The 11705-nt window shown below is 63.3% G+C and overlaps 2 protein-coding genes across 2 annotated transcripts; both read right to left on the bottom strand.

Annotated features, from left to right (window-relative positions):
- Positions 1-918: 918 nt before the first annotated feature.
- On the bottom strand, positions 919-7595 carry SLC25A10 (solute carrier family 25 member 10). Its single transcript, XM_058817324.1, is given in 12 exon segments — positions 919-1919; positions 2371-2427; positions 2535-2612; positions 2822-2914; positions 3019-3089; positions 3556-3599; positions 3847-3888; positions 4226-4274; positions 4353-4461; positions 4546-4665; positions 7327-7538; positions 7541-7595. Coding segments are annotated over 12 exon segments (1032 nt in total). The 3' UTR covers positions 919-1817.
- A 659-nt stretch (positions 7596-8254) lies between these two features.
- MRPL12 (mitochondrial ribosomal protein L12) lies at positions 8255-11612 on the bottom strand. Its single transcript, XM_058817417.1, has 4 exons — positions 11343-11612; positions 11148-11228; positions 10922-11059; positions 8255-8546 (listed from the first exon to the last, which is right to left on the bottom strand). Exons 1-4 carry the CDS (start codon positions 11610-11612, stop codon positions 8430-8432), a joined length of 606 nt encoding a protein of 201 aa, XP_058673400.1. The 3' UTR covers positions 8255-8429.
- Positions 11613-11705: the final 93 nt, after the last annotated feature.

The raw sequence follows: 11705 nt of genomic DNA, 5'->3' as shown, positions 1-11705 counted from the left end.
GCCACCGCTGCCCCCGGAGATGGCCCCGGCACCTTCCAGGCCGGGAGGGGGCTTTGCGGGAGGACGGGCAGCCGGAGCCGTAGCTGGAGCGGGCAGAGGTGCCCGGGGAGCCGCTGCAGGCAGCAGGGCGGGAGCAGGGGCAGGCGGCACGGCCACGGCCACCGGCTGTGCCAGCCCCGCGTTCCCCGATGCGCAGCAGATAAGCGGTGCCCTCGCACTGCAGCTGTGGGCGCTGCGCTCGCGGCCGAGCCTGGCACACGCTGTCCTGCCTGCCAGTGTGGCCGCTGCAGTTCGGCTGCCACAGGGGATGGGGGACAGGGAACGCGCACACGGGAGCGCAGGGCTGAGCAGGGCTCCGTGCTGCCGGGGCCATGGGGCTCCATCGCTCTCCTGCTCCACGCTGGCCCTTTGCATGGCACAGAGCAGCAGCCGTCAGCCCCAGAGCCTGGGGTGCTGCAGGACATGGGGGATGAGGAAGCACAGCCTGGCAGGGCAGACCCAGCTCCACGAGCCTTCACCTGCCCATGGCCTCTGCTGCAGCTGGGCATAAGCCCAGAGTGGAGATGCCAGCCAGCATCATTAGGCCTCGTTAAGGTGACGAGCTTTCACTGCTCTGCTGTGCCAGTCTGCCGGAGCCCAATTAGTGTCACATCCAGGAGGCAGCTCCCGCAGGGGCGACGGGCGCCCTTGGCACAGCCCTGCCCTGGAGCTGCCGTCCAGCTGAGACCGGGCACAGCTCAGCCGTGGAGCCTGCCCACACAGCCAGGGGTGCTGGGCACAGAGCTCGGCACAGCACCAGGGCCAAGCCTTGCTGCCCTCTCTCAGCTCTGGGGGGCTCAGCTCCCGGCCCATGCCCCCAGCCATGAAAAGGAGTGCAGCATCTCTCCCTCCTAACAGGACAGCAGGCCCTGCGCCACCTTCACTCTTTATTATACAGCAAGGTCTCAGATATTCCAGTTCTTTGATTCCTTGGGGCCAGCTCACACAGGGGTGCCATAGCGGAGGGGCTGGTGCTCACAGCCCCCTCACACTGGGCAGTGTGGGGTGAGGGGCTGTGAGGAGTGGGGTCTGCCCAGCCCCAAGGTGAGAGGGGCTGCAGAGTGGTGGTGGGGACGCCCCCACAGAGAGCAGATCCAGTGTGGGGTGGGTGCAGTGTGGTAAGAGAGTACTGGGTCCCCAAGCAGGCATTGGCAGCCCTGCCAGAGCAAGGTCCTCTCCCCACCATCATTGGTATGAGGCACAATCCCTGAAGAGCCCAGCAGCCAGCGGTGCTGAGGAGCTTTGGCCAAGCAGGAGCAGAGGGTGGGAGGCCAGGAGCAGGGCAGGAGGTGCAAGCTGTGCTGGGGTTAGGGAGGAGCACGGGGGCTAAAGGCAGAGGGAGGACACGGCCTCACAGACCCTGCCCCAAGCCCCAGCCCACAGCTGCAGGGGCAGCAGCCCCACGGGCTCTGTGACAGAGCCTGGCCTCTGATCTCCCTACTCCCTGAGACAGCACAGTCCTGCTTCGGGGGCACATCAGGGACAAGGCTCAGGGGGGGCAAGGACACAACTCAGAGCCAGTAGAGAAGTGGGAAGACAGAAATCCCCCCCAAAATCCCCCAAAGCAGTAATGCAGAGGTGGAGATGCTGAGAACAGGGGTGAGAGGAAGGGTGAGTTTGTGAGGGGAGGTTGGCCACAGGTGCTGGCAAGGCACAGGAGTAGAGTTGAGAGGAGGGGGAATGGCACTGGCCCCAGAGAGCAGAGAGGGGTTCTGGGATCTTGGGGGTGACCCACACGCTCACCCCCCTGGGGCAAGGCAGGGTCCAGTCCCCCAGACTCAGGTGGTCACTTTGATCCCAAAATATTTGCGCAGCTGCTCCAGGAACAGAAAGGTGAGAACAGTCTGAGGAACCAGCCGGACAGCAGCAGGAACGAAGCCCTGGAAGGGGACAGCAAGAAGGGGAAGAGTCAGTGTGTGCCTGCCACTGGTTGTCCCAGCAGCCCAAGCCTGGCTGCAGCACGAGTGGGCAGGCGTGGGTCAGCACGGGCCGGGCTGTGGAGCAGGCACTGTCAGACCACGGCCACCACAGTGCACACAGGGCTCAGCACCACGTGCCGACCCCTCTGGCACCTGCACTGCTGCTTGGGAGCTCGACGGGTGCAGCAGGGCCACAGCTGCGGTGCCTGGCCCAGCCTGAATCCCACTGAGGCCAGGGCTTGCAACACCTTGGGGCCCAGCCTGGGCCAGGCAGACAAAGGCCTGAAGCAGGCAGCAGCTGGGCTGCCACAGCAGAACCTGGAAGGTTCCCTGCCCCAGGACTGCTCTGGGCCACAGCCTCTGCTCCCAGCGCGGCCCAGCCCGCCCCACCCCTGCGCCCCCAGCCAGGTACCTTGTAGAAGGCAAGTGGTCCGAGCTTGGCGGTTTCCACGGCACAGTGAGCGACTCCCTGGAGTGAGAGGGTGAGAGATGAGCTGGGAGGGGCTGGGAGGCAGAAGCTGGCACGCGGAGATGGGAGGACAGGCAGCAGCAAGGTGGGCAAGGTGGGCGACTCACCTGGTACTCCCCGTGGGAGTTCATGAGGCGGGTCTTGAGCACATCCAGGGGCTGGCACAGGAATGTGGCACACAGGCCCTGCAGAGAGAGTCAGCCAAGTCAGGAGACCTCTGTGCCAGCAGCTGCTGTGGTCACTGCAGAGCCTCAGAGCCACCCTGGGACCTGGAGCCTCCTGGAGGCACTGTGCTGAGCCGAGCCCAGAGCAGCAGCTCTGGCAGCCCCGGCCTGACACCCTGACCCTGCTGCAGGCAAACGCAGCACTGCCCCCGGCCCCCAGCCCCACTCACAGCGATGACGCTGGACAGGAAGTGAGTGAAGACATTGTCTGACAGAAATCCAGTAGCGAGAACCAGCTGCTTGGCCTGGTCATAACAGGAAAGCTGCAGAGACATGGTGAATCAGCGACATGCTCCCCGTTCCTCGTGCACCAGGGACCATCCTTGTCCCTATCCCAGTCCCCTACTGCCCAGCAGAGCTGCCCTACCTGTCCAACAGTGACAAGGGCCCCACGGATTGATGCCACTGATGCTCCTGAGAAGAGATTCTTCACGCCCTCTGTGGACAGACAGATTTGGATCAGCACGGTTCTCTGCCATCACTCAGACTCCATTACCCCGGGAGTCTCACATGCCCAGTGTGTGTCCACAACTCCGCACACAGCCCTGGTTGAAGCCCACCATAGCAAACAGGCTGAAGGAGTCCTTCAAAGCAGCATGACCTCGTCCCTGCCTCTGCTCATCCTCTGCTCCACCCTCCTGTGCTGCTCTGTTGCAGCTCCCAGCAGCTCACCCCTTCCCACCAGGTATGTGCAGGCTGCCAGGCCCTGGCAGACCTTGCCCAGCCCCTGCCCCAGCCAGATGATGAGGAGATGCAGACCCTGCGGTCCCCTGAACACCCCCCGCCCCAAGGGCATCCCCCGGCCCCTCTCCCTGCCCCGGCTGAGTGAACTTCCAGGGCGCCCTGACCCGGCACCTGCTAGGACACCGGAGCAGGCTCACCCACACGGCTGGCACTGCCTCACCTTCCCGGAAGACACGGTACATGCCATCCAGGGCATGGGAATAACTGGAAGGAGCGAGAGGGGAAGGGGTCAGGGCCCGAGGCTCCCCACACGGCGGCAGCCCCGCCGCTCCCCCGGGCACCGGCGGCCCCGCCCGGACCCCACCGAGCGCCCCCGGTGCGGTGCTCGGGCCCCGGTCCCGCCGGTGCGGTGCTGCCCCCCCGCGGCCGCGCGGACCCCGGCCCCCGTCCCGCCGGCCCCTCCAGGCCTCCCCCCCCGGCCCCCGCGCCCCTCGCCCTGCCCCTCACTCACTTGCGCCGCTGATTTGGCGGCTGCTTCATGTCGTTCTGCATCCTGCAAGGCAGAGCACCGCAGGTGAGGGGGCAGCCGCTACCCCCGCTGTCCCCTGCAGCACCGGGGACCCCAGCACAGGGCAGTGGTGTTGTGTCGCCCATTTACAAAGGGCCAAGAAAGCTGCATTCAGTCCCACTCGCCCTGAGGGTCACACACGGCTGGGTGCTGTCACCAAAAGGCAGAACAGCTCTGGCCATCCTGGGCACAGAGCTCCCGGCCCACTGACCACGGGGCAGGCTGGCCAGGAGAGATGTCAGGAGAACCCCAGCATAGCCAGCACCCCAAATGCCGTCATGCACGGGGGGCCAAAAGCCCTGGTCGTGCAGACAGAACTGACCTGACGTTCACCATGTCTGCCGGGGTTCCCACAAGCCCGCCAGTGAAACCTGTGGCCAAAGAAGAGCTGGGTCAGGGCTTATCCATCCTGAGGGAGCCAGTGCCAAGGGCCCCAGTGCTTGGCTCACCTCCTGCTGCAGCCATGAGCACTTTCTGGTAGAAGGGGGGAGGCCCCTGGTTGCTCAGGCGGTTCTTTGCGCTCTCATAGATGCCAAAGCGAGTCAAGGAATATGTCATCTGCATGGGGGACATGAGCGGCTGTGTGTGCACAGGGCAGCTCCCCACGGCAGCAGCAGGGGCTGCAGGGGCTCCAGCTCTCACCTGCCGGCACAGCGAGGCGCTCAGCCCGTTGTAGAGCGCCAGGAAGCCGTCGGTGCGGATCACGTGCAACGCCATCCCCGTCATCCTCATCTTCACCTCCTGCTGCGTCTGCAGGTGCACCTGGGGCAGAGCGCCGCGCGTCAGCCCAGCGGGGCTGGGCAGGGACAGAGGGGCACGCAACAGGTGGGGATTGGAGCTGTGCCAGGACAGCAGCACTGGCACAGGAGCCAACTGCAAGACATGGACAGCCCCAAGCAGGCTGGCCCAGCCTGGCAGCGGAGGGGCGGAGGCAGAGAGGGAGGGAGGGAGGGAGGAGTGCCGAGGCTCCTGCCTGCAGCACCGCCCGGGCCCTGCCCTCACAGCCGCCCAAGGTGAAGGGTGCGCCTGCCCTTCCGGGCACCTCAGGGTGGAAGGTGTGGGTGTGTGGGTGTGCGCCCTGCAGTACATGAGTGAGCCCTGTGTGGGTTTGCTCGAGGGGATGCAGCTGGGCTGGTGAAATCACGGCCATGCAATGCAGCAGGCCTGCAGAGCCACTTCCCCTCCTCCTCAGTGCACGAAGAGAACCCCACAGCTGGCCAGGCGCCTTCCTGCCTGCAGCAGCCCAACGCTTCCCACCATCTCCAGGGGCAACGGTGACAGGCACAGGAGCTGGCTGGGACAGGGCAGCCGTGTGCGCTGATGCTGGAGCATGCTCTGAGCGCTGCGGAGACCACGTGTGGGTCAAAGGCCCCAGGAGATAAGCAGAGCAAAGGGCTGCTGACAGGGGATCAGGCCACTACGGAAGCTGTGGCACAGCTGGGTCGTGTGACACTCTGCAGGATATTGGGAACAGCCTCTGTCTCTCATATGAAGCACCAGCAGGGGTGCAGGGGCCTGCCTGCAATCCCCACAGGTGGATTTTGGACGTCAGGGACCAGAGCTTGTGGCAGTTCACAGCCTGGGGCAGCTGAAGCGGGCAGGGCCATGTAGGGACACAGTCCACTGCCTGCAGTCCCAGCTCTGCAGGAAGGGCAGGCAGGCATGGGACGGGCTGGCCAGGCTCTGGTCACCGCTGGTCGCTGCAGGGCCAGCAGCCCGTGGGCAACCAGCAGCTGCACAGTTGGCCTAAGGGCACAAGCACTCTGTAGGTGAGCTGGCCAGGGCCTCTCACTGGGGCCAAAGTCCAGAGGTGCAATGAAGCGCCCTTCGTCCTCTGCCCTGCCAGAGCCTGAGGCCCCTTGTGCCTCCCCAGGCCTGGCACCAGCCCCTGCTGTGGGGGAACACATGGCCAAAGAAGGGTCTGTATTCAATAGTCAGTGTGATTATTGATCTGGCAAAAACAGCTGGCCAGGTTGTGCTGCTCGCACTGCAGGAATGCAGGGGCTGCTCATCCACACAGGACAGCATGGGGATGCAGCCCAAATGTCACAGCCATCACGCTGGCTCGGAGACAGACCTAGAGGCAGGTGCCAGACTAATTCCCTTTCTTAGCGCCTCGCCAGGCACCCCACACAAGCTCCCAAGGGCTGGCAGCCACCTCCACTGGGCAGACACGGCCAGCCGGGCAAGGCAAGGCCGAGCGCTGGGGAGGCGGCACTGCCCTGCCAGGCTGGCTCCTCTCCTGGGCCTGTGCCTGGAACATCTTCCTCTCTCTCAGTGGGGTGGGAAGGGGCCGTGTGTCCCAGCCTCACCCACAGGCATGGCCCTGGGAAGGGCAGGCCCTGTCCTGGGCTGCCTCCTCCCTCCCCCTCGCAGCCTGCTCCGCTGCCAGGCTCGTCGCCACTTGGCCGGCGCACAAGGCTCTGGGCAGCGCTGGCATTTGCCCCGCGTGTGGGTGCTGGCAGCGCAGGCTGCCCGCGGCGCCCTTTGTGCAGCAGCAGGCATGCCAGGTCATCTGCGGCGCCTAGGTGACATCTTGGCCGGAGGGCTCCGAGCCCAGTGGGCCAGCGTCCAGCACTGCCGTGTCCAGGCAGGGCCGCCCAGGGCACCCAGCACAGCTCCTGGAGCTGGCACCCCAAGCCCCCGGACCCCTCAGCCACACACCCACCCATTACCCTGACCCGGGTCTTTTGTGACCCCTCAGCCGTGTCCCTGCACAGCCACGAGTCAGCTCCTCAGAGCAGCAGCTGTTTCTCCAGACCTCTACAGCTGTTCTCCAGCTCCCTCCGTTGCTCTGGGACCCTCACAGCCATTCCCGGTGCCTTCACAACCCTTCCAGAACCCCAGAGCAGCTCCCCATCCTCTCGAAGTAGCTCTGGGACCCTCACAGCCGCACCCCCGCAGCCAGGTCGCTCAGAACCGGTCCCGCAGCTGCTCCGGGACACTCAGACCCGCTCCCCGTCCCGTCCCGGCCGCTGCCCCCGCTGCAGCCCAGTCCCCTACGGCCGCTCCCGGGACCCTCGCAGCGCCTCCCCGTCCCCTTACAGCCACTTCCAGCGCCCCAAAGCCGCTGCAGGACCCTCGGAACGGCTCCCCGCTCCACCGCAGACTCCCCAGAACCCCTACAGCCAGTCCCAACTCCCCCAACCTCCTCCCCACCCTCTCACACCCTCTCCGGGACCCTCACGACCAATACCCGCCCGCAAGCCCTAACCGATACCTGTCCCCATAACCGCCCCCAAGCGCTCACCGATACCTGCCCCCATAACCGTCCCCTCACGCCACCGCCCCCGTAACCGCCTCGCCATCCTCTCAGAGCCCCCCCAGTCACCGCAGCCCTTGCCAGCCTCTCACACTGCCCGCCGTGCCCCCCGACGGGCTTCCCGCGCCGCCGGGGCCGCCCCGGGCCGTGTCCCCCCTCACCTTCAGCAGATCCAGGGGGTGCGTGCAGCAGGCGGCCCCGGACGACGCGAGGCCGCCGAAGTACCAGCGCGAAACGCGCTGCTCCGCCATGGGCGCCGCTGCTGCCACAAGCCACGCCCTCACCGGGACAAGGCCACGCCCTCTTCCGTTAAGCCACGCCCTCTCCCGGTACCGGAAGGGGGTGGGGCGGGCCCGGGGCTCGCATCCCCGACCTGCGGCGAACGCGGCAGCCGCAGGCTCCGGAATCCTCGCTCCCACCCCGCACGCATCCCCATTTCCAGCCCGGGGAAGGCCCTTCCCGGCCATCATTAAGGGATTAATTAATGGGGAGCTGAAGCCCTAGCCAGAGTGAAGAGGGGCGGGAGGCACGGGTACACAGGGCAGCGTTCCAGCGTGCACACACTGAGCGCAGGGACAATCACAGCTCCAGAGTACACCTTCCCACCCCGCACGCATCTCCACAACCTGTGGGAGTGTGTTCTTCTCGTAAATAACTAACAGAGAGGTGAGGCATCAGCAAGAGGCAGTGTGAGGAGGTGGGTGATGCGCTGGTACACGCTTCCAGTACATGAAGGGAGCCTACAAGAAAGATGGAGAGAGACTTTTTACAAGAGCGTGTCGTGACAGGACAAGGGGGAATGGCTTCAAACTCAAAGTAGGTTTAGATTAGATATTAGGAATAAGTTTTGGCTGTGAGGGTGGTGAGGCCCTGGCACAGGCTGCTGTGAAGAGAAGCTGTGGCCGCCCCATCCCTGGAAGTGTTCAAGGCCAGGCTGGACAAGGCTTGGAGCAACCTCGCCTGGTGGAAGGTGTTCCTGCCCATAGCAAGGGGCTGGAATGAGATGATCTTTCAAGGTCACTTCCACCCTAAACCATTCTGATTCCATGACATGGGGAGCACGGGGACAATCAGCACTTGAGAAAGATGAATCATTGTACAGGTTTTTTTGGGTATTTATAAGGTAGAGTTCATGGTGACGGCAGAAGCAGCAGCTCTGCCCAACCGTACAGCATTCTCTGGGAGAGTGCTCCCACTGTGCACTCGGAAAGGTCCAGAGCCCGGCCGGGGCAGCAGCTGCAGCACCAGTCCCTCCACGGCGAGCCTACTCCAGAACAACAGTCCCTCCTGCTGCCTCCAGCGCTGCTTTGATCTTCTCTGCTTCCTCCTTGGAGGCGTTGGCCTTGATCTCCTGCGGAAGGGACTCCACCAGCTTCTTTGCCTGTGAGAGGGACAAAGTACAGGCTTGTAAACAGGCTTTCACTAACTGGATTACTGGATTTAGAGCCATGATCCTGACCTCTGCTTAAGCCAACCGTGGAAACTCAGTGACCAGCACAAACCCCAAGACTTGCACTTGAACTGCGGCACATCCCACAGAAGGCAGCTAACCCTGGCTGCCAGTGGTGACACACCTGCTGGGAAACCTTTCCCTGAATCCTTGCACAGGTGCTGCTGGTGTGCAGGCCACCCTGAGAGGAGGGGGTGCAGCAGAGCCCCTGCAGTGCCCTGCTGGGCAGCATCCGCCGGGCTGGCTCTGCTCAGGACCGTGTTTTGGTTCACATTCTTGTGCCAGCAGGAGAGGAGGCCACTGCAGGGAGTGGACACAGCTCCAGCACAGACTACTCGACAACACAGTACTCTGACATTTCAGGGACTTTTAAAGCAGAACTACTGGTACTAAGCAGCACTGCGATGCTTAAGGCAAGCTGCAAAACTGCTGAGCTAATTTAAAGAATTTACTGCAGTGGTGCTATAGAGAAGGAAGTGAGCCCAGGGGGACAAGCCCCTGATGCTCTTACACACAGCAGCTCTCTGCCACAGCACTGCAGGTGTTCAGCACCCACAGGACTGGCCACTGTGCTGGCAGGAAGGTTTTGTCCCTTTACTTCCTGCTGGGTTCAATGCCTCTGTATCTGTGGTGGAAGAAAAATGCTTTTTTTGCTGGGGTTGGAAGGCACAGATGTGGGAGCAGTGGGCTGGTGGGGCAAGAATGCCTTTGCTCACCAGGACAGGATTTGGACAGGAGCCTAGACACACTCCCTGTGATGAGCACAGGCAACACAACACAGGTTATTAATTTCTGAACTCTGCTCAGGAAGGCGTGACTCCATTCTAAAGCAGCCCCAGTCCAGAGAGGCAGCTGTTCCTGGTGTTCAGTGGGAAGAGGAGCAGAGCCCAAGCCAAGTGGAACCCGTGCAGCAGCAGCAATGGGGCAGAGCAGCAGCTCCCAGTGCAGCCAGAGCCCAGGGCTGGTGGTGACAGGGTGAGCATCTGCTGGGCAGCTCCCAGTGAGCTTCCTGGGCTGCAGCCAGCCCTGGTCCCAAGTGTGCTGGTCACACACCTGTCTCATCACACAGTTATTGCCATAGGACTGATGTTTGGGTCCCAGCAGGGCCCAAGGTAAGCACTGCCTGTGCTTCCCTCCATAACACCAGCAGCCCTACAGACAGATCCACCCGAAAACCTCATAAAATCACCTTGACTGGATGGCAGCAAAATTTACAATAAAAGGGCTTTGGCTCCTCTTTGAACAGAGTCCCTGCAGGTAGAACCTCCACAGCTGTTTGTGTTGTGTGTGTGCTTCACCAGCGTGCTGGGCCTGGGTACATCACACTTGAGTTTAGCTGCAATAACTGGCACCACCAACAGCTCATGCAGCAGGTGCCACGTGCAAAGCCAGGCTCACTGGGCATCAGCTCTCCAGTTAATTATCTGTTGATTGTGTCCTTTACAGGGTTTGGTATTTTCATGTCTGCTTGGGGCCAATAACAGATGAACAACTTCCAGGATAACTTCCTGACAGTCAGGAAATTATTCCCACAAGACAGCCAAACTTGTACCTGTGCCACTGACTCTCTGCTGGCTTTGCAATGCAACAACAAGAATGGATCACAAGATTATCTGCAAACACTTCTACTCTCCTGGGTTACAGCAGGAGCAGACATTGCAATACTCAACACTGCAGCTGGAATACTGGAAGTGCTACTATTGACCCCAAGATATGAAAGCACCACCCTGGAGATGTGCAGCACATTACATGCTTCGGCAGTAGCAGCTTCATCACCCAACGTGCTGAGCCCACATCCAAGGTCAAGGGCTGAGCTCAGACACTGCCCAGGGCTGAGGCCCGACTCCTCCAAGGAAAGAAGTATCACCACCTATAAAATGAAGGGCCCTGAAAAGAGCTGGAAGCCTGGAGTGCAAGAAGTGTGAATTACAGAGGCTCATTTAACTTCAGAAATACATTGACTTTGGGAAAGGCAAGCCAAACCCAGCTGTAGCAAGAAATGCTGACTAGTCCTGAGCTCTGCAGGAAAGCTCATGCACGGCAGCTCTCAGGTTTGGAGAAGTGGAGGCTGGCATGGACATCTCTGAGTCCTTTGCTCTGAGCCTCCCTCCTTATCCCCCTGTTCTGACAACGGAAAATGCCAGATGAAGGAGCTACCAAATGCTGCTCCGCATGTCTCCCTGCACTGAGATGCACACAGGCAGGCTGTGCTTCTGAATGCACACATCCAGGCTCCCCTTTGAACAGAGAGCCAAGGCTGCTGGACCTGGGGGCAAAACCCCAGAGCTGGGGCAGCACCTCCTCACCTGCACCAGGTTCACTCCAGGCACGAAGTTCTTCACCTCCTTGATCAGCTTCACCTTGTCAGCGGCTTTAAACTCGGTCAGCCGGACGGTGAAATGAGTTTTCTCCTTCTTGAGCGGGACCACCTCCTCCTCCTCCTCCTGGAAGCAGCCGGAGCGCGGTGAAGCCCCGCGGCCGAGCCCCCCGGCCGAACCCGCCCCGCGGCCCCGCTCCCGCCCCTCCCGGTACCTGCGGAGCCGCCTGGGCGGGCAGCAGGGAGGCGGCGGCGGCCGCGGGCATCACCCCCACGTCCGGGATCTTCAGCGTCTCCTACGGGAAGAGCGAGCGGCGGCACCAGCGGCCGGTCAGGCGGCGCACGCGGCCGGGCCGGGCCGAGCCGAGCCGGGTCAGGCCGGGCCGAGCGGGGCCGGGTCCCGCACCCACCTTGAGCAGCGCGTTGAGATCGGCCACCTCCAGCAGCGTCAGCCCCGCGATGTCCCGCACCAGCTGCCGCACCTTGGGCGAGTACTCCTTGGCGGCCGTGTCCAGCGGCGCCCCGGCCAGCGCCTCCGAGCGCCGCGCGGGGCCGGTGCCGAGCGCCCGCAGCCCGGCGGGGGCCCCGCGGCGCGGCGGCGGCGGCCGGAGCGGCAGCGGGAGCAGCGGGGACCGCGGGAGCAGCGCCCGGCGGGCGGCGGGCAGCGCGGCGGGCAGCATGGCGGCCCGAGGACACCGAGCGCTCCGCCCCGCCCGCGCTCCCGGCGGCCCCGCGCGCCGCTCCCAGCCAATAGCGACATAGCGCCCGCGCAG

The sequence above is a fragment of the Ammospiza caudacuta genome, chromosome 19, assembly GCF_027887145.1.
Source record: "Ammospiza caudacuta isolate bAmmCau1 chromosome 19, bAmmCau1.pri, whole genome shotgun sequence".
Taxonomy (NCBI): domain Eukaryota; kingdom Metazoa; phylum Chordata; class Aves; order Passeriformes; family Passerellidae; genus Ammospiza; species Ammospiza caudacuta.
The sequence above is the reverse complement of the archived record's forward strand: the minus strand, read 5'-3'. Positions and strand labels throughout refer to the sequence as shown.